This window comes from Cavia porcellus, unplaced genomic scaffold (genome assembly GCF_034190915.1).
Source record: "Cavia porcellus strain 051 isolate PalLab524CR breed Dunkin Hartley unplaced genomic scaffold, mCavPor4.1 scaffold_18, whole genome shotgun sequence".
Taxonomy (NCBI): Eukaryota; Metazoa; Chordata; class Mammalia; order Rodentia; family Caviidae; genus Cavia; species Cavia porcellus.
This window is the reverse complement of record NW_026947501.1, coordinates 28,355,049-28,378,106: the sequence shown is the minus strand read 5'-3', so window position 1 is coordinate 28,378,106 and position 23,058 is coordinate 28,355,049. Positions and strand designations below refer to the sequence as shown.

Genomic DNA, 23,058 nt, shown 5'->3' with positions numbered 1-23,058 from the left:
GTAATGAAAAGTCAAAATGGGTTACTATAATATATCCTGCTATTTTTTTCCTTTAATTAAAAGGATAAAGATAAAAAAGTAAATAATGGAGTGGAGATTGAGATAAAAGAGGGCATAACAACGAAATAGCGCAGATCAAAACATAACCATTTAAGCAGAATAGTGTTTCACCACCAGATAATCCTAACCTAAAAGTAGTTACCATATTGTTTCTTTCTTTGAAATCCTTGAGTACAACTTCGTATACTGTAGCATTAAATATATCAAAACAATGTAAAACCATTCAAGAGAATGACAGCATTACAGAGTATTTAGAATCGACTAACAGAAAATGAACAATGGTTTCTGTATAATCTCCTTGTCTTTAAAAGGTTTTTGCTTATACTATCGTACATAATAAAATCCAATAAGATACAGCCTATTTAGACCATTGGAGACAGAAGGACAAAAGCTAGATGAGACTTCAAAACAAGATGATACTAAATCAGTATTACCTATTAAGATGTCATTTTCTCCAAAATAGCTGTTCCTATCATCCAATCTTCTCTGCCTCGTTTCTGTTAAGCTCTTTTTCTGTCAGTAGCTGTCAGTTTGTCTTCTTCATTTTGTTCTCTGCTCCATTTGTTGTGGCCTCCCCGCCACTATTTCTGGGTTCCTTGTATTTTTCTTTTTTTAGAATATCCTGCAATACTTTCTGTAGAGTTGAATTGGTGGTTGCAAATTCCCCCAGTTCCTCTTTATCCTGGAAGCACCTTGTTTTTCCATCAATTTCCAGGGACAGTTGTGCAGGATATCTCAATCTTGGCTGGAGATTATTATCTTTCAATGCTTGAATTATTTCCCCCCACGCTCTTCGTGATTTGATGGTTTGTGCAGAGAAATCTGCTGTAATTCTGATGGGTGTTCCCTTGTAAGTGGTCTGTTTCTTGTCTCTTACAGCTTTTAATATTCTGTTCTTGTATTGAATTTCTGGAATTTTTATTATTATATGCCTGGGTGTTGCTCTGTTTGGGTTGTAGGTAGCTGGGGTCCTGTATGCCTCATACATCTGAGTATCTTTACCTTTTGCTAAATTAGGAAAATTCTCCTGGATTATTTCTGTGAGTAGCTTTTGTAGTTCACTTGTTTGCATCCCTACTTCTTCTTTTATATTCTTAATCCTTAAGTTATGGATCCTCTTATCATCTTCTTGTCTTTGTATTATTGCTGTTTGTTTCTTTGTTATTTTTAAGAAGTTTTTCATTTCATTCTCCCATATTACAAGTCTGCCCTCCAGTTCAGATAGTCTGTCCTTAGTTTCTTTCAAGCTGTTATGCCAGTCTTCGATAGACTTCTTAGTATCTTGGTAGTCCCTTTGAACCTGCTTCACATATTCTATGCTTTCTCTGTTTTCTCCATCAAACAATTCTCCCCTTTTTTTCTGTTCTTCCATTCCACCACCTGTTTTTTCTTGGGTGGTGCTTAGCATTTCTCTAACTATTCTGCATACTTCTAGCTTCAGGTCGTTGATAACTTCATTCCTGAATTGGTCTATGAGGCTCTCTATATGGTGCCTTATGTGTATTGGTGCGGTGTCCGCTATTGCCTGTTTCTCAGAATTGGGGGCCGAGGAGCCTTTCTTGTTGCTGCCTCTTCCCATGCTGCCTCTTCTTCTCTGTTCCTTATATATGCAAGCTTATATAAGAGGCCCAGCTTCTCTCCCAGTCAGCCACAGCCTGATCGAATTGCGCCAGTTAGGTGTTCCCGCTCACCGCTGCGCACCAGGGAGTTACGGACCAGGCAGCCTACGCGTCTCCCCTCCCAGCCTCCGTCAGGCTCTGGGATCTGGGTTGGGACAGTCTACCAGGTCCGCCGGCAGCGTCACGCAGGCCAGGCACTTTTCACCAATCCCACCCGAGAGGGGGATGTGTGGCTGGAGTCGCCACCGTGCCCTGCTCCCGCAGGACTACTCGGGCCCAGAAAGTCCTCTGCTGGAGTCAAACTGTGGTAGAGTGTCAGTTTCTCTCACTCACCTCACCATAAGTCAGTGCACGCCTCCCTGCCATTCGCAGATTGCCGTTCTCAGAGCTTCTGCACGTCTCTCCCCTTGCCGAGCGGCTGTAGAGGCAGCCAGCCGCTGCGCGGCGGGAAACCCAAATCGCGGCTTACAATGGCGCGGTTCCAGCCTCCACACCGAGTCTTTTCTGTTCCTGTTTTAGCACCAGGACTGCATTCCAAGTTGGCTTCTCTCAGCCCAGTTCGTTCCTGAGTCAGCAGAGCATATCTCCACCTGCTTATGTCTCCTTAGTCCGCACCATTCCTGGCTTCTGAGCCGAGTCTTTCAGAGAGCCGCCGGTAGTTGCTGTTATCTGTCCGCCATGTTCTCCCGGAAGAGTCCATGGATGAAACTATTACACACACACACACATACATTTTTCCGGCACTTGAGATTGAACCCATGACCTTTGAGTTGTAGCCCCAGCCCTTTGTATTTTTTATTTTGAGACAAGGTCTCACTAAATTGCTAGTTATAGGGGTTCCCGGCATGTGGCACTATATCCAACATATTTTTTTCTGGTGATAGAATTATCTGATTTCAGAATAAAAAGTTATGCTAACCTCCTAAAATTACCTGAGAAGTGTTTTCACCTGTTGTCTGCTAAAGATTGAAATTCTTGGTCTTCAGGAGTTTGATAGAGCTCATCGATAAAATTACCCAACTTCTGATTTACTTTGTAGGAAGATATGTGATTACCAGTTTAAGTTTTTGAGCCCAGGAGTGGTGGTGCACACACACCTGTAATTCCAGCACTTGGAAAGGTGAGGCAGGAGGAGTGCTGCAAGTTTGAGGCCAGCCTGGATGGGTTACAGAGTGGATTCAAGGTCCAGTCTGAATTACATAGCAAGACCTTGCCTCAAACTAACAAAACTCATAAACTGGCAGTTGGTTGATACTTAAACCAGTTAAATTTCTTTAATAGTTACAGATTATTTGGGTTTCTAAAATTTATTTTTCATTTAGCATAGGTTATATATGTTTTTCTAGGATTTTGTGTATTTTATCAAATTTATTGGCAGAAAGCTGCTTATTGTATCTCCGTAGAGTCCTTTTCATGTTTAAGCATTTTTCATATATCACTTCTCATTCCTGATAATGGTTTTTTGCTCACTTTTTTCTTATTTCCTTATCTGTATTATGGGAATGGTTTTGAAGAGAGTTTAGATTTTTCCTTATAGGAGATAGGAACAACCCAGTAGTTTTAACCAAGGGAGAAATGAGGTCATATTTTTATTTGTAAAGATTACTGTGGATCAAACACTATGCTAAGCACTGATGAATAACATCAATGAGATGATCTCTCCACCTCTGAAAATAGTGGAAGATGCAGTTATAGAAACAAATTACAATGTAGTACAGTAAATGCTAATAAAGAAACAAAGTTCAGGAGACAGATACTTTACTTTGAAACTGAAGTTTGACATTGGAGCAACTTCTTTATTAGCAGCATAGAGAGCCTTTTCCTGTCCTCCTCATGGTCTAGGAAGTTTATGTTTGTAACCCCATGGAAATGTCATTGGAATTCTAACAAGTTAATGCCAATCTACCACTTCCAGTGCAACCCATGGCAAGAATAAAAACATTAGGACATATTTATAGTTATGGGGAGCTAAAGGGGTCCCAAATCCAGCCAAGATGGTGGTTCATCAAAACAAAGGTCACAGCCTAACCTGGGTTTTATGAATTCTCCATGAGGGGAGTGGCTCAAGGATGAGTGACTGAGAGTGGCGGGAATTAAGTGAAAGCCTTGAGCTGGGCTAGGTGGGAAGCCTGAGATTACCTTTGCCTGTGCAGAGGGCAAGAAATAGAGAGAGTAATCTGCATAATGCAACTAAGGTACTATCTAATATTTTGGGGTCGGTACTTCAGCTCTTACTGCCCTGGGAAATTATAACCTCTCCAAACTCTGTCCCAGCTGAGAGCGTGGAGCATGGCTTTCCATCCTGTCTAGCTCAACCATATTTTTCTGGGAATCACTGGCTGGGGCAACAGTGACTGTCACCTTGCTTCAGAGGTTACACATCAGCTCTAAAGTCTGCCCAATTCGCATTGCTTAAAGCCAGTTGAAGGGACAAAGAAATGGCCTAGCCAACTCTGTACATGGAGATAGGGCCAAGTTTATTCAAAATGGAATAACTGCTCTTCTTTCAAGGAGAGTTGTTCGGGTGGTTCCCCAAAAGCATTTCTTAAGTATTCTCAGGTTTATATTCAAACATCTAAATCCTTTGAGTGCTATTAACATGGGATAGCCTAGAAAGGCTTGATTTGGTACCCAGTCTGACTTTTCTGAGCCACCCCTCAATTTGTGTTCTTTGTTTCAGAGCACATATTCAATTTAATGAAAACTAGTGGTTTCTTTCCTGTAGGTATAGAGACTATCCAGGTTGTGGCTGTAATTCCAGCTCTGATTTGACTGTCATGCATCATGGGCAGACTATTGGCAAAGGGCGCCCCTCTGCCACAGAGATCAATCAACAACCTCCGCGACTTCTCATCGTGCACATTGCTGTACCATCCTGGGCTGACATCTGCTCTAACCTTTGTGATGCTCTGCAGAACTTTTTCTCACTAGCCTGCAGCTTGATGGGCCCCAATCGCATGTCTCTGTTCAGTTTATACATGGTACAAAATCAACATGAATGCATCCTCCCATTTGTGGTATGTACATTTGTATTTATTCATTTGGGGTTTGTTTTATTTTATTTTGTTTTTTGTCTTTTTGAGACAGAGTCTTGCTGTGCAGTTGAGGCTGGCTTTGAGCTCATTTTGTAGCCCAGGCTGGTTTCAAACTTGCAATCCTCCTGCCTCAGCCTCCTGAGTGCTGGCATTACAGGCATGTGCCACTGTTGCAGGAAAATTCTGAGTCAAACCAAAAGGAAGACTGTTTGCACCAAGGAGATAAGAAGGTAGTGTTTAATCTTTAGTTTAATCTTCACGCAGTGGACTATTAAATCTTCATGCCAGCAGATTATTGCGGGATAGTTCCTCAAAGGCAACAGCAGTGAGTTTACAGAGTTTAGTTTATATAGAATTTATAAGTGGGAGATAGAAAGCAAGTGATAATGTTACATAATTGGTTACATGCATTGAGTTACATATTGATAGGCAGGCTAGCCTTGAACAGATTTGTTGAAACAAAGGAATTGTTTATCATAATGTAGAAACATTCTGGGAGCAAGGGGATGGGGCCCTACAGAGTGAGCATAGTTAATGGTGTCCTTGACTAGCCCAGGGTACCTTAAAGTATAAGCAATTACTTTGATTCAGTGTTTATCAGAGGTATGCAACTGGGCTATAGACAGTTGAAGTCAGGAGCAGAAATCTAATTTGTATCATGAAATGCCTGTAAGTTTTAAATGAATTCTTAAATTATAATGTTTCCCAACACTACCATGCCCAGCTTATATTTATTCATTTTATCCTGAAAAAAATTATGAGGTTTCTGGAGCAAAGATCACAGTCATAGCAATAACTACCCTGCTTTTTCATATCTAATAGCCCCAGGTCTCCTGTGAAAGTCAGATGTCATTCTGCATATATATCTGTATATATATATATATATATATATATATATATATATATATATATATAGAGAGAGAGAGAGAGAGAGAGAGAGAGAGAGACTTGCACTGCAAAAGTCCCAAAATAATTAACTGTGATTAAAATAGGCCATTCCCTCTACTCCTAAAAGGAGAGAAACCTAGGCATTTATACTTCTTTGGAATGTAAACAGCTGACTCCCTTTACCTCCTTTGTCATATAAGCATTAAGTAAATCTGTAAATCTCTTCCTAGGCCTCTGACCATTGAATCACATTTTTTTTTTATTCTTGGTATCAGGGATCAAACTCACAACTGCACGCTTGCAAGGCAGGTGCTTATGCTACTGAGGTAAATCCCCAGCCCTTGAGTCACATTTTAACTTCTAAGACATGTCCTCTACATCAGGCACCAGTTTTCTTTGCTCAGAAAACCCTAACCAGGTAAAAAAAAGATAATGAGAGCCAGGAATACAGCTCTGCAGCATAGCACTTCCCTGGCAAATATAAAAGCATGAGTTCAAGTCCCAGTACAAAAAAAAAGTAATGAAATTTTCTCTACAGTTCACCGATGAACTTTGAATTTTTATCAGGTAAAACTAACTCCCTTTTGGTTTTAGAAAGCATTGTTGGGCTAGAACTGAGCCAAAGCTCCCTCATAAGCAAGACAGCTATCTATTCTCTTCCTTATATAAAGTTCAAAGTTCAAAATCACAGAGATGAGAACTTCTAAAGGTGCCTCCTTCTTTGAGGCAACCAAACTGATAATATATCCTATTAAATTGACATAAATCCTGTTCTTTAAGATTCCCAATGGAACAAATTTCATGACTCTGTTGATGAATTACTAGTGTCAGGTCTCATTAGGATCTACTGTTTTGTTTTGTTTTGTTTTGTTTTTTAGTACCAGGAATCAAACTCAGGATGTTATGCTTGTCAGGTAGGTGCTATGCTGCTGAGCTGTATCACCAGCCCTGCTTATTTTTAAATTAACACCTTAGTTTCCCTCTTTGAAAGTAGAAAAATGTCATTTCCATTGATACTATGAAAATAATTTACATTGCTTTATGCTTCCTGAGTTACATCCTTATGAAAATAGAACATACCAGCTGGGTGTGATGGCACACACTTGTAATCCCAGTACTTGGGAAGCTGAGGCAGAAGGATCAGCATGACCTCAAGGCCTGCCTGAGTACATAGTGAACCTAAGGCCAACTTAAACTACAAAGTGAGACTGTGTCTCAAAAAAAAAAGTTTAAAAATCCCTGTAATAAATACATACATGAGTGACATCATAGTATATTATTATCAAGTACGTAATAGTATGTGCTATACTTTAGAGACTGATGTGACTGACAGCACAGCAATACCACAAACATGAATAATACATTGCCCTATGATATTACAGTGCCTACAATTTCTCCAGTCAATAACAATCTTTCAAATCCATTAGCTTATAATACCACCCAAGTATATGCAGTCCATCATTGACTACATGTTATTTATTCATATATACATTCAAATAATTTTTAAATCTACAGTATTATCTTTTAGCCTATAAATCTTAAAATTATTTTGTTCTTATTTTCATTTTTTAAATAGATGTCAGTCAAGTTACCAGCAAGAAACAGATGACATACTCAAATTAAGTAGTTTTTAGAGATCTAGAAAGGGAATATTTACAGAGGTGAAGGCAGGGAAAAGTTCACTTTAGGAAAAGTGAACAAAAGATGGTGCAGAAAACCCTTGAAGAGGGTTGAAAGAGAGAGCTATCTGAAGAGACCTACCTGGAGGATCTGTGGCCTTTGTTAAAGAAAAATTTACTGTTCTTGTGAAAGCATGGTAGAAGCCTTTTTCAGAACCATTGCAGTAGTTGCAGGTGCTTTGGCAGTGGAATTTTGCCATGGGTAAAAGAGTTTGAGCTCAGAATTGGCAAGTGGGAAATTTCAGCCAAGAAGCAGGGCTAAAGTCAGCAGGTGGAAAATTACTAAGAAGAAGCATCAGAAGTAAAGGAGATTTTGCCTACACCAACCTAACAGAATTCTTGCTTAAGATTGGCAAGGATAGTTAGATATTACCTGAGAGGGTAGTAATATTTAATCAAATAATGAAAGTGATGAGATGTTGAAGGCTAGGGTTCTTAACCTGCTGACTTAGCAGGGTTTTTGCTAATACCATGCTATACTAGGAATTGCTCAGATGGGCCTAGAAAGAGATTGGGCAGCCTAATTAAAATTTGGCCAAGCAAAGAATCTTTGTCATCTTCAGTAGAGAAATACAGACATCCAGTGATGATATGATGGGGTGGGAACAGGGGGAAAATACCCTGACCTCACTCTCCCAAATCTAGATCTACTTGTGCCTTCATTGGCCACACCCAGCTGGAAGCAGAAGTATAAAGGAGCTCAATCCATCAGTCACTATACATCAGCTTCCTGGGTACAAATCAAATTACAGAAAAATAGAGAATCATATGGGAGGGCAAGTGAAAGATATACAAGATAGGGAGTTATTAGAAGATGAGTTTGTATCCCAAACAAGGATAAAAAGATTTTTTTTCTTCCTCAAGTGGCTGTGTTTTGTCCTCCTGACACTCCCCGGTACTTTTGGCCCTTGTTGAATAAAGGCAGACATTTTATACTAGAAACCATGACTTGCTAGTCTAGAAATTCAGCTGAGCTTTCAGGTGTAACAGTAAATCAGTAATCCAAAAATAAAATGATCAAGCCTTTAGTCCCTATACAATACTATAAGCAAGAGTCTAAAGTGGAAAAAGTACCTATTTTCCCTGTTCCACTTTTCTCTCGTGAGCAGGGTACTGGCTGAGGGTCAAATGGATCAGCACAGATGTGAGGATCATCTTACTAATGAGGGAACCCTCTATAAAAGTCTCTGGCAGTTTTATAGCCTGGGATTGGGGAAGAGGCTAGGAGTGGAAAAGTACTGAATACTGAGTCAGAGTAGGAAAAAGAATCTTCAGCATTTCTCTTTTGTTCCCCCATAAGGCAAAATTCCCTGTGGAAGACCTAACACTTGGCCTCAGATAAAAGAGATGTAGGAATGAGTGTGCCAGAGATAGGAATACAAGTATTCCAAGAACAGGATCAGCTGAGGAGGCCTAACTCCTTGAATGGGACCCTTTTTTACAGACCGCAGTACAATGCAGGGAGGGCAGCTTCTCTCCCCCTGCTCCCCAGGACCTGGCACATAAAGCCTTTGTATTTGTGTGGTCAGGTCTGAAAAATCAAGAAAAGGTTTTTAACCAGAATTCAAGCTGGGGATATAGCTCAGTGGGATAGCACCTGCCTGGCAAGCCCAAGATCGTAAGTTTAATCCCCAATACCAAAACAAAATACAAAAACAAAACCCAGATTTTTAACCAGAATTTAGACTTTTCACTGACCATTCAGGAAAAACTACAAACCAAAATATCTTTCTGCAGAACGGTGAGTCCAATCCTATTTACTAGTTCAAGAAAATTCCAGGAACAATGCTCTACTTTATATATAATGACACAATCCAATCTTTAAGGAAAAACATGACTTTAAATTCTTTGTGACTGACCTATTTAAAAATCTGCTATTTTCTATCTGTAGAGGCAGCTCAAAATAAAAATGTAGAACGATAATATGGGAAATTTATCGAGGATGAATAGTTCTCATGTTTAATTTTTGAGTATGATGAAATAATTCTGAATATTTTATAAGGAATCATAATTAAAATATTAGAATCTCTTTTTATATCCATTGTACCCTTAATATAAATAATTCAAATCAAAATGGTCCATTCCCCCTCAAAGCAGGATTTTTTTTTTTGGATTACATATTGTCATCTTAGAAATAGTTGTTCAAGTTACAAAGTTAAAGCTTATAAAGTGGACATTCCAACAGTGAGACTGCAAACAGTTCTGTTCAATGATCCAACAAAACTCAGTAATATCATTATCTATTTTATACACTTAAATATACATGCAGTTATATCATTTAGAGCACTTTCTTTTCCTCTCTTTTCTACAATGACAATTACACATTTTGGGTTTTGTTGCTCCCGCAGTTCATATTACTTTTTTGGAAGAGAGTAAAACCAAATGAGACATAACAGAACAGAGTCAGTCAAATCAAAAGGGTGGACATAATAGATAATGTAAAAGCATAATACAAGGTGATCAACAATGGTTACCATAATGCCTCCCGCTATCTCTAATAGAATTGCCTATATCATCAGTTATAATAAAATTGAACAAAACAGTAAAGAAGGAAACCGGCAAAACCAAAACATTGGAGACATTATAGGTCTTCAAAAGTTGATAATAGTCAACCAGAATGGGCATCATAATGAATCCCACTATCTTCACAGCTGTTGCCTAAACTTTCAAACCTGGTACTATCAAGCAAAACAGAATAGAGGGACATCAGTCAAAACAAGATGGTGAGAGCTATACAGGGCTTTAAATCAAGATAATGGAAAGTCAAAGTGGGTTACTATAATATATCCTGCTATTTTTTTATTTATTTTTCCCTTAATTAAAAGGATAAAAATAAAAAGTAAATAATAAAATGGAAATTGAGATAAAAGAGGGCATAACAGCAAAACAGCGCAGATCAAAACATAACCATTTAAACAAAATAGTGTTTCACCACAAGATAATCCCGACATAAAAGTAGTTACCATATTGTCTCTTTCCTTGAAATCTTTGAGTATAATTTTGTATACTGTAGCATCAAATATATCAAAACAATGTAAAACCATTTAAGAGAATGACAGTATTACAGGGTATTTACAATCAACTAACAGAAAATGAACAATGGTTTCTGTATAATCTCTTTGTCTATAAAATTTTTTGCTTATAATATCATACGTAATAAAATCCAATAAGATACAACCTGTTTAGACCAATGGAGACAGAAGAACAAAAGCTTGATGAGACTTCAAAACAAGATGATACTAAATCAGTATTACCTATTAAGATGTCATTTTCTCCAAAATAGCTGTTCCTATCATCCAATCTTCTCTGCCTCATTTCTGTTGAGCTCTTTTTCTGTCTTTAGTTGTCAGTTTGTCTTCTTCATTTTGTTTTCTGCTCTATTCATTGTGGCCTCTCTGCCACTATTTCTGGATTCTTCGTATTTTTCTTTTTTAGAATATCCTGTAGTATTCTCTGTAGAGTTGAATTGGTGGTTGCATATTCTCCTAGTTCCTCTTTATCCTGGAAGCACCTTGTTTTTCCATCAATTTCCAGGGATAGTTGTGCAGGATATATCAATCTTGGCTGGAGATTATTATCTTTCAAAGCTTGAATTATTTCCCCCCATGCTCTTCGTGATTTGATGGTTTGTGCCGAGAAATCTGCTGTAATTCTGATGGGTGTTCCCTTGTAAGTAATCTGTTTCTTGTCTCTGATGGCTTTTAATATTCTGTTCTTGTATTGGATTTCTGGAATTTTAATTATTACATGCCTGGGTGTTGCTCTGTTTGGATTGTAGGTGGCTGGGATCCTGTATGCTTCATACAACTGAGTATCTTTACCTTTTGCTAAATTAGGAAAATTCTCCTGGATTATTTCTGTGAGTAGCTTTTGTAGTTCATTTGTTTGTGTCCCTACTTCTTCTTCTTTTATGTTCTTAATTCTTAAGTTATAGATCCTCTTATCATCTTCTAGTCTTTGTATTATTGCTGTTTGTTTCTTTGTTATTTTTAAGTTTTTCATTTCATGCTCCCATATTACAAATCTGCCCTCCAGTTCAGATAATCTGTCCTTAGTTTCTTTCAAGCTGTTATGCCAGTTTTCGATAGAGTTTTTAGTTTCCTGGTAATCTCTTTGAACCTGCTTCATGTATTCTTTGCTTTCTCTATTTTCTCCATCAAACAATTCTCCCCTCTTTTTCTGTTCTTCCATTCCACCATCTGTTTTTTCTTGGGTGGTGCTTAGCATTTCTCTAACTATTCTGTTTATGTCTAGCTTCAGTCATTAATAACTTCATTCCTGAACTTGTCTATGAGGCTCTGGAGACAGCGTTTTATATCTATTGATGCTGTGTCTGCTATTGCCTCTTTCTCAGGATTGGGGGCCGAGGAGCCTTTCTTGTTGCTGCCTCTTCCCATATTCTTTGTTCCTTATATATGCAAGCATATATAGGAGGCCCAGCTTCCTTCCCTGTCGGCCACAGTCTGATTGAATTGTGCTGGCTAGGTGTTCCCGCCCACTGCAGCACACCAGGAAGTTGCAGACCAGGCAGCCTATGCGGGGCCCACCCCTCCAGGTCACCTTCAGGTGCTGGGATCTGGGTTGTGCTAGCCTACTGCGTCTCAGCCAGCAGTGTCATATAGGCTAGGCACTGCTCACCAGTCCCGCTTGAGAGGGGGATACGTGACTGAAGTCACTGCAGCGCCCTGTTCCCACAAGTCTGCTGGGTCCCAGAATGTCCTCTGTTGGAGTCTCCTAGACCGTGGAAGAGTCCCAGTTTCTCTCACTCACTGCAGGTCAATGCACAGCTCCCCGCCCGTCCTACTTTCAACTCCGTTCACCGATTCCCGTTCTCAGAGCTTTTGCTCGTCTCTCTCCCTGCTGAGCGGATGTAGACGCAGCAGCAGCAGCGGGAAACCCAAATCGCAGCTTTCAATGGCATGGGCTCCAGCTTTCACACTGAGGCTTTTCTGTTCCTGTTATAGCACCAGGATTGCATTCCCAGTTGGTTTCTCTCAGCCCAGTTCGTTCTTGGGTCAGCAGGGCATATCTCCACTTGCTTATGATTCCTTACTCCGCACCATTCCTGAATTCTAAGCTGGGTCTTTCAGAGAGCCTCCGTAGCTGCTGCTATCTGTCTGCCATGTTCTCCCGGAAGCTCAAAGCAGGATTCTAAACTAATATCCTTACTGTGGAGATCTTCCCAATCCTTTTAACTTTTCATGTTAATAAAAAGTTACTTAAATTATATAAATTTTTTTGGAGAAAAAAAATGTATATTTAGAATTAGCCAGCTGGACTCAGTTCAGATGATTCCAGTTTTGTTGGCAACATCCGAAGAATCATAATCAGAAGCCAGCTGAACACATGCTTTTTTCTTCCCATCAGTCCTGATTAGGATATTGACCTTGGCCACGTCGCTGTCATGGAGCTTCTTCACAGCTTGTATGATCTGGTGCTTGTTGGCCTTGACATCCACAGTGAACACAAGTGTGTTGTTGCCCTCTATCTTTTCCATTGCTGACTCCGTAGCCAGGGGGAACTTGATGATGGCATAGTGGTCAAGCTTGTTTCTCCTGGGGCGCTCTTACAGGGTATTTGGGCTAGGTCTGGAGCCGCGGTGCCTAGGCACTGCAGAAGGTAGGTGAACTGTGGATCTTCTTTTGTAGCTGTGGATGCCTTGCAGCACAGCCTTCTTGGCTTTTTCTTTGGCTTCAGTTTTGAAAGGGGCAAGAGCTTCCTTCTTCACCTTCAGCGCCATCTTAGTAAAAAGTAAATTATATATTATATACAATGAACTGTTAGCACCCAGAATGCTCTAATTTAAAACACTTATTTCCTTTAACAGCTGATATTCAAGTGAAATCACTGCAAAGTGAAACTAGTAGAGATGTACTAAGCTTTATAAAAGTAAATTCCTCAAGATAGATACAACAACTCAATAACTCAAGTGAGTGCTGCAGAAAGAGAGGAATAATAAGAATAAGAATAAGAAAGATTCTGATCATCTTCATTTTGGTGAACTGAATATTGCTAAAGAATAACAAGGTATTATGTAAACATAGTTATAAAGGTAAATACACCAAAATACAAGCCTCTCTAATCATAACAAGCAAAACACATACAAGTGTGTGTCAGGGTGAGTGCTGATAGGTGGTATACACCTGTAATCTTAGAACTCTGGGAAGTTGATGCAGGAGGATTTAAAGTTTGAGTCCATCTGGGAAAACTTAGTCATTTAGCCACACCCTGTCTCAGAATAAAATAAATAAAGGAGCTGGATGTAGCTCAGTGAAAAGGTCTGAATTTTACCCCAGTACCTAAAAAACAAATGGAATGGGATTTTCTAAAAGCTGTAAAAACAGAAAGTATACAATAAAACATAGACCTAAAAACAAATTATCTGGCATTTAATAAATGGAATTATGCTAAACCCACAACTAAAACACTTTTTTAAAACAGATTTTATTACAGCAAATGTCTGATATATTTAAAACAGCTACAACAGTGATTCAGAAAGGTTGAATAAAAGAGTAGGCAAAAATATACTAGGCAAACACAAACCAAAAAATGATCATGATCAATCTCAGACAAGGCTGAATTAGGGCAAAAAGCATTAAATGAAACTGAGAATAGCACTTCAGTGCTAGGGCATAAGACAGAATAGAATAGAGTATGTAGTGATCAAGAAGGCCTATGGACTGGGCCTGGTGGTGAATACCTGTAATTCCAGAACTTAGGAGACTGAGGGAGGAGGATCACTGCAGGTTTGAGACCAGCCTGGGCTATGAGTTCAAGGCCAGCCTAAACTGTATAGTGAAACCCTGTCTCAAAAAGACAAGAAAAAAAAGGCTGTGCACAAGGGGTTTTTTGGAAGGGAAATCTATTAAAAATAGATCAGTTTTGATACCTACACACCAAACTATGGTGACATTTTAAGACAAATATTAACATATATATAAATGCTTGATTTAATATGGGGTTATATCCTCTTAAATTAGTTGTAAATCAAAAATATAAGTGGCCAGGCATAGTGGCACATGCCTGTTATACCAGCACTCTGGAGACTGAGGCAGGAGAATCATCCTGGGCTACATACTAAGCTTAAAGCCAGTCTGAACTACACAGTGAGAGCCTGTCTCAAAAATATTTTTTAAGTAAAAAATTCATTCTAATACTTTTAACCAACTGCAAATCATGGCTTAGTAACAGTAAACTGTAGTGTATTAGTTATGTACCATTATATCACATGGCTAACCAAGAGCATCATAAGAGTATCCTACTGTATTTCACTAGCCCAGGAAAATATCAAAATTCAAAATTTGAAGTACACTGTCTATTGAATGCATATCACTTTTATACCATTGTAAAGTTCAAAAGTCAAATCATTCTAAATCAAGGATCATCTGTGAAGTCATATTCCTAAAGTGCTCATAGATTGTCATAAAAGCCAATCATATATTAAAACACAAATAAGCCTCGACACTTCAATGATATCCACAAACATAAGTAGTTCATCCAACATTCTTTGAACACACTGCAAAAAAAGTAGAAATAAATGACAAAAATCAGACAACAGGGCTAGGATATAGCTCACTGTCACAGTGCATGCTTGGGACCCTGGGTTCAATTCCCAGCCCACCAAAATCAAACCAACTATAAAAACTCTAGTACTAGAACAATTTTTTAACTCTTAAATAACTTTTATTTTATTTTATTTTGTCTTTTAAAGAGTGGGTCTCACTATGTAGTTCATGCTGGCCTTGAGCTCAGTTGATAGCCCAGGCTGATCTTGAACTGACAACAATCTTTCTGCCTCATTCTCCCAAGTTCTGGTTAAATAACTTTTAGGTCCAAGAGGAAATCCAAGATCCAAGTTAAACTGCAGAATCTCTAGAAAACAAATAGTAATGGAAACACTACAAAAATATTAAGAGAAAAATTCATGCCATTAAACTGTATTAGTTGAAGTAATTTAAGTTATTTAAAAAGACAGGTGATATAAATGAAATGAAAAACAAGAAAAATATTCAAAAAAAGTTCAAAGAAAGCTTCATGAATGGAACAGTAAAGATAAAAACAAAAATTAATGAACATAAAAATAGAAATGGCAGAATAAATCAATAAATTCAAGAGTTTGCTCTTGAGTCAGGAATAGATAAACTAATAGCTGTACTAGTTTTAAGAAAAATGATGGAGGACAAGGCACATATATACAAGTCAGAAGAAAGTAACCTCAGTGGGTGAAATACATGATTACTTCCCCATGAAAATATAATTGCTAAAAGTGACTTCAGAAGAGATAGAATATCTAAACTGGCTGGGTGTAGTGCACACACATAATCCTAGCACTCAGAAGTCTGAAGCAGGGGAATTGTCACAAGTTCAAGACCAGCCTGGGCTACAGAATTAGTTTAAGGCCAATGAAAACTATAAAACAAGACCATATTTTAAAAAGAATCTAAACTGGCTATTTTACACAAAAGGAAGTAGGAAATTTTCCAGATATAATTTCCCCCAAAATAAAGCACTAGGCCTAGTTTTACAGAGAAATAATAGCAAATTTTGAAGAATAGATGATTACTATGGGGCTAGAGATGCAGCTCAATGACAGTGCTTACCTAGCATTTATGAAGCCATGAGTTTGATCCCTAGCACCATAAAGAAAAAAAACATGCCTACAATCCCACTACCTAGAAACCTGAGACAAGATTGAAAATGCAAGTCCCAAAATAAGGAAGACAAGGAATGTAGCTCAATGTTAAAGCATTATCTTCAAACCCCAGTGGGGTGGGGGTCAGAGTTAGGTGTGGTAGCGCACGCTTGTAATCCCAGAACTCCAGGAGGCTAAGGCAGGAGGGTCACAAATTCAAACCCAGCCTAGGCAACTTAGTGAGTCGCTGTCTCAAAAAAATAAAAAAAGAGGTAATGTTGTAGCTCAGTGTGAAGTTATTGGGTTCAATCCCCAGTGCCACTGGGGGGAGGAGATAATAAAACCTTTAAACTATTCCATAGCACACAAAGAAAAATACTTCCAAATTATTTTGTGAACTAACACAATATTGATACTAAAATTCAATAAATATTGCCTACACTCCTAAAAAAAGCTGCACATTAATTTTACTTATGAATCTCACTTATTAATTCAAAGTAAAATATTAGTAATATCATTCTGTATCATACTAAAAGAATAACATACCCAGGATTTAAATCTTAATTTAATTTAGTATGTTACCATATCTAAGGAGAAAAATCTATGGTCATGTTTATTTTTATAACTACTGAAAGAGTATTTGATAAAATTCAGCATTCAGTCTTGTTTTATAAAAACATTTAAAAATAGGAACAGATAACTAGTTATTCCCTTACCACAATATATTTCCATATCAATTCAAGTGTCAATATTGCACTTAATATACAATCTCAGGCAAGACAAAGAAGTCTTACTATCATTTAACAGTATTCTAGAGATTTTTATTGATATCATTACATAAGAGAAAAAAATATAAAATGAGAAAAGAAGAGATGATATTACTATTATATATCTTTGCGATATCTTTGAATTTGTTAATTCACTTCTAGGAATTTGCCCAACTGAAATATTTGTACTTGTGCAAAACTTATTTAATGGGAAGATTATTTCAGCATTGTTTGTAGTAACAAAAATTTGGAAATAAACTGAGTATCTGTTTATTGGAGGTTGGCTAGATAAAATTGTAATTCATCCATTGAAGAATATTATGCAACAATGAGGAATAACCTAATTCATATATATATGAATTAGGTTATATATATATATATATATATATATATATATATATATATATTGTATATTGTACCAGGGATCTAATTCATGACCTCACACTTGCCTGGAAGGTGCTTATGCCACCAAGCTAAATTCCTAGTCCCTCATATAATATTGTGAAGCAATTGCCTAATTAGAAATCAGAATCGGTAATCAGAAAAAGCAAGACACAGAAAAATGTCTAGAAAAAAATGATAGAATTAAGTTATATATATATATATATATATATATATATATATATATATATAATTGTCTTACTTTGTAGTTCAGGCTAACCTTGAGTTAAGGCTGTTCTTGAGTGCTCTTGAGGCTTGTGCCACCACATCTGGCTAATTTATATTTTCTTCTTCTGGAAAAATTCCCAAAAAGTTGATTATCTCCAGGAAGCTAATTATTTTCTGCTTATCTTCAGGAAGATTTTGTGTAGTTGAGGAATAAGAGTGGAAAGGTGATTTTAATATGCCCTTTTGAATTTCAAACTCTGTGAATACATGGAAGGAGAATGAACAGAGAAGTGATCCTAAGAACTTACAGTTTTACTCAGAAACTCCCTAGGGTACATTTGAATCTTCCATAATAGAAACCCCACATGCAGCTGGGCATGGTGGTGCATACCTGTAACCCTATCACTCAAGAAGCTAAGATAGGAAGATTGTCTTGAGTTTGAGGCCAGTCTAGGATATGTAATGAGTTGAAGGCCAGCCTGAACTATATAATAAGACCCTACCTTAAAAAAAATAAAATACAAAAGCAAAAAAAAAAAAAAAACAACATACTCCCAACTGGAAATGTGAGATGAGGAGAATGAGAAAAGATGGAATTGGACTGGTGATATCATCTCCTTTACCTACACCTCACACCCAGATTGTAGATTTCAGGTAGCTGCAGAACTGCCTCTTAAGAGCACCAGCCACATTTTCCTATTACTCGGTCTATCCCTCTATCTTTGTTTCTGATTGCCAAGGCACAATACTTGACACGATTAAAAGGAGGAGAGGTTTACTTGGACTCATGGTTCCAGTACATGGTCAGCTGGCCCCAAGGCAGAATGGCATGGCAGAGGGACATAGCAGAGCAAAAGCTAATCAGTCATACGATGGCATCCAGGCAGTAGAGAGACAAGGGAGAATCCAGGGAGGGAGATATATTTTTCCAAGTCATACTCCCTGCATCCTGCCTCCCCTAACCAGTCCTTACTTCTTAACAGGAAATCAGCTATAGCATATTCATGGTAAAATTCTCTTCTAAAAATACCCCCTATAACTTTCCCCTTTTCTGAGCACCTGAATCTTTTGGAGGACATTCCTGATATAAACTATAACATTCTGCCCAAGGTCCCCAAAAGTCTCATGCACATCTCTTTATGCAGTATACATTTTGTCCATCTCTAAGAGTCACTAAAGCCTTAGCAGTTTCAGCAGAGCTGAAAAGTTCTGAGTCTCCTCTGAAACACAAGGTACACTTAGTTGTGAGCCTCTGAAAATATCAAAAAGAATGTTAAGGAGACCAAGATGACAGAGTAGTAATCAGCAGCAAAATACAGCCTCTCCAGGACCTGGAATCCAGACACCTGGAAAGTGCCAACTTGGTGAACAGAAGAAAAGAAGATCTCTGGGAATTGGGAGGTAACCAACGGAAAAACTAAAACTACCTAGAAGGTGGAGAAATAAACCATAATTCAGTAAAAGGAGTAAAGTAGTCTAGAAGCTTACTCCAGCTCCTAGGGAGGGAGACATATATCTCATCAGACATAAAGGAAGCCGCCAGGGTCTGGGCTGACAGTGCTAGGCCCAAGGAAGCTCACTGGTACTGTAAACTGGAAAAACTGCCAAGTTTTACTCCAAAAGTGACATCTTCTACATTATAGATATGCCTGAAGAAGGAATCCAGTGCAGCACCCACAGTATTGCCAAAGAGTGCTTAATCAGGTGCCATTTCAGGGAGAATGTTATGGTTTGTATCTTGATGTCTCCCCAAAGGCTCATGCAGTCATAGGGCTTTTCAGAGATGGCTGAATTTTTTCAGAGGTGTGATGCTGGGATTAAGGATGTATGATTAGTAAATGAGTCCACCGATTGGTTGGCATAGTTCTCGCTAGAACTAAGGGTGTGAATGCTAAACCTGCCCTAAAGCGGTAGCACACAATATAAGGACAGGAAGAATCTTGTCTTCCACTGCCATGAACTGTTGCCCCTCTGCCTTGTACCACCTGCCTTAGAGCCCACCAATCATGGACTGAAACTGCTACAAACTGCAAGCTAAATAAACCTTTCCTCCCTTAACACTGAGCATCAGGTATTTTGTCTCAGCAATAAGACAAAAAGAGACTAACACCAGAGGGTTTCATTATTTAACACCGAGCCACAGAAAAATTACAAAATTGGGATTCACAGCATTATCCTCCCATGGTAACCAGCTGAGAAACAGCCACAGTAAACAGTAATGCACAGAGTGGCTATCCATAGATTCCCTGAGAAATGTAAGCTCAAGTTAGGATGCATATCAGTCCTACCTTCTGTGGTAGGAAGCCAAGCCCCAGAGGTGGCTAGAACTGAAAGTACTGGCATTAAACATAGTGATCTGCTTGAACCCTTGCTCTACGGCCTACATCCAGCATAGATCAGAGGTCTGATTGCTTTCTCTGCCTACCAACATGAGCGAAGACATGCCTCAGCTTAGATAGTTGACAATCTGAGGGATACAGAGAGAGGGGCCTCTGGAGCATGGGGGACACCTCACAAACCCATCAGCTGCAAAGCTAGATATAAATAACTAACTTGATAGATTCTAAAATAAACTACTCATTCAAAATATGGACAAATGTTTTCCTCTGGGTGTATTTTTTTTTTCTTCTTTGGTTTTTGGGGCTTTAGGGGGTTTTTTTTGTTTGTTTGTTTGTTTTCTTTCTTTTTACCTTTTAAATTTTTCAGTTTTCTTCCTAATGTTTTTTTGGTTACCTTTATCTAATTCTATTAATTTCCTTTTACTCTTTTACTGGTTTTTTTTTAAAAGATTAAGATAAAAGAGGACATAGCAACACAGGTCAGAACAGAACAATTTGAGCAACATAGTGTTTCACCACAAGACAACTCGACATAACAGTAGCTACCATAGTGTCTCTTTCCTTGAAATATTTGAGTATATCTTTATATACTATAGTATCAAACATAATAATACAGTGTAAAACCATTCAAGAAAATGAAATTATTATAGGGAATTCAGAACCAACTAACAGAAAAAGAACAGTGGTTACTATATTATCTCCTTGTCTATAAAAAATTTTGTTTATACTATCACATATAAAATCCAATAAGATACAACATGATAAAACCAATGGAGAAGCTTGGGACTTCAATACAAGATGATATTAAATCATCACCAGTTATTATAATGTCTTGTTTTCTTCAAAATACTTGTTCATACCGTCACAGACAATAAAATCAAACAACCCGGAATAAAACCATTCCAACTAATGAATGAAAACATTATAAGGCTTCAAAGCAATATAATGGGGAATCATGATTACCACATACTCTTATGTATTCTTACCATTTCTTACACTAGGGAAACTATTCAGTATTTATACATGTGAGTTTGATTTATTTCGCTTATGAGTATGGTCTCAAGCTGCATCAATTTATTTATAAATATCTCAATGTGATCATTCTTTATAGTTGAGGAGTACTCCATTGTATAAAAGTATCACATCTTTTTTATCCATTCCTCAGTTGATGGACACTTAGGTTGTTTCCGAGATCTGGCTATTAAAAATTATGCTGCTATAAACATAGGTGTACATACATCACTGTGGTATGATGTTTTCAGTTCTTCTGGGAATATGCCTAGAAGTGGAATAGCTGGAACAAATGAGACTCCCAATCCTAGCTTTTTGAGAAATCTCCACACTGACCTCCACAATGGTTGCACCAGTATACACTCCCACCAACAGTGCAGGAGAGTTCCTTATTCCCACAACCTCTCTAGCATTTGTTGTAAGTAGTTTTCTTGATCCTGGCCATTCTTTCAGGAGTTAGATGGAATCTCAGTGTGGCTTTAATTTGCATTTCTCTAATGAGTAATGATGATAAACATTTTTTCATGTATTTATTTGCCTTTTGTATTTCTTCTTCAGAGAATTGTGTATTCATCTCAGATGCCCATTTTTGGATTGGATCTTTGAATTTTGGGGGTCTGATTTTTTTAATTCTTTATATGTTTTAGACAGAAGTCCCTTTTCTAAGGGACAGTTCACTAAGTTTTTTTTTCCCAATTTGTGGGTTTTCTATTCACTAAGCTGGAGATTTCTTTTGACATGCAGAAACTTTTTAATAAGACATGGTCCCAGTTACTGATTCTGGGAAGTATTTCCTGTGTGGTTTGATTCCTGTTCATGAATTCTCCACCTACCCCTATGTCTTCAAGGTTTTTACCCAATTTGTCTTCCAATAGATTTAGTGTTTCTCTTTTAATATTCAGATCTTTGATCCATTTATATTTTAATTTAGTATGTGGTGATAGGCGTGGGTCTAGTTTTAGTTTTCAGCATATAGAGAGCCAGTTTTTCCAGCACCACTTATTAAAGAGACTGTCATTCTTCCAGTGAACATGTTTGGCCCTTTTATCAAAGATAAGATGGTTGAGTGTGTTTATAGTTGTGGTTGTATCTTCTAATCTATTCCATTGATCTTCGGCTCTGTTTTTATTCCAGTACCATGTTGATTTTACTACAGTTGCTGTGTAGTGTAACTTCAGGTCAGGGATTGTGTTGTCTCCTGCCTTGCCTTTGCTGCTTAGAACTATCTTTGCTATTCTAGGTCTCTTCTGGTTCCAGATGAATTTTAGGAATGATTTCTCTAGATCTGTGAGGTGTGTTGATGGTATTTTTATTGGGATTGCATTGAATCTGTATAACAGTTTTTGGAAAATGGCCATTTTCACAATATTTATTCTTCCTATCCATGAGCAAGGGATGTCTTTCCATTTTCTGAGATCCTCTGCAATTTCTTTTTTCAATGTATTATAGTTTTCCCTATATAGATCTTTCACTTCTTTCATGAGAATAATTCCTAAATATTTCATTTTTTGGTTGCTAGTGTAGAGTGTGACTTCTCTTATTTCTTTCTCTGTGATTTTGTTGTTAGTGTATAGGAATGTTATTGATTTTTGAGTATTGACTTTGTATGCAACTACATTGCTGAATTTATTTATTATATCTAGGAGTCTTTCAGTGGAGTTTTAGGGTCTTCTATGTAGAGTATCATGTCATCTGCATAAATAATGATCATTTAACTTCCTCTTTTCCTATCTTTACTCCTTTCATTTCTCTCTCTTGTCTAATTGCTCTGGCTAGTATTTCCGGTACTATATTAAATAGGAGGGGTGATAAGGGACGTCCTTGTCTTGTGCCTGATTTTAAGGTAAAGGCCTTCAGTTTTTGGCCATTTAGTATGATACTGGTTGTTGGTTTGTCATAGATGACCTTTATCATATTGAAGTAAAGACCATCTATTCTAACTTTCTGTAAGGTTCTTATCATGAATGAATGTTGGCCCTTATCAAAAGTTTTTTTTGCATCTATAGAAATGATCATGTGATTCTTTTTTTTGGCTTTATTGATATAGTGGATTACATTTATTGATTTACGTATGTTGAACTTTCTCTGCATGCCTGGAAGGAATCCCATTTGGTCATGGTGTATAATCTTCTTGATAATTTGCTGCATCCTATTTGCCAATATTTTATTGAGGATTTTTGCATCTATGTTCATTAGGGCAATTGGCCAGTAGTTCTCTTTTTTTAGTTGGGTCTTTCTCAGGTTTTGGTACTAGAGTAATACTTGCTTCTAGGAATGACTTAGGAAGGATTGCTTCCCTTTTGATTTCTTTGAAGAGTTTGAGGAGTGTCGCATTAAGTCTTCTTTGTATTTCTTGTAGAATTCTGCAGTTGAATCCATCTGGGCCTGGGCTCTTCTTTGTAGGTAAGGACTTAATTGC

The 23,058-nt window shown here is 37.7% G+C and overlaps 1 protein-coding gene and 1 pseudogene across 1 annotated transcript in view; one reads left to right on the top strand and one right to left on the bottom strand.

The window, feature by feature from the left end:
• The first annotated feature begins 4,408 nt into the window (after nt 1–4,408).
• M1ap (meiosis 1 associated protein) overlaps nt 4,409–23,058 on the top strand; it is a 117,758-nt gene continuing 99,108 nt past the window's right edge. Inside the window, exon 1 of the mRNA XM_003468909.4 lies at nt 4,409–4,696. Coding sequence (XP_003468957.1) covers nt 4,457–4,696 — 240 coding nt within the window. The 5' untranslated portion in view covers nt 4,409–4,456. The remainder of the gene's footprint in view (nt 4,697–23,058) is intronic.
• On the bottom strand, nt 12,566–13,021 carry LOC100733219 (large ribosomal subunit protein uL23-like; annotated as a pseudogene).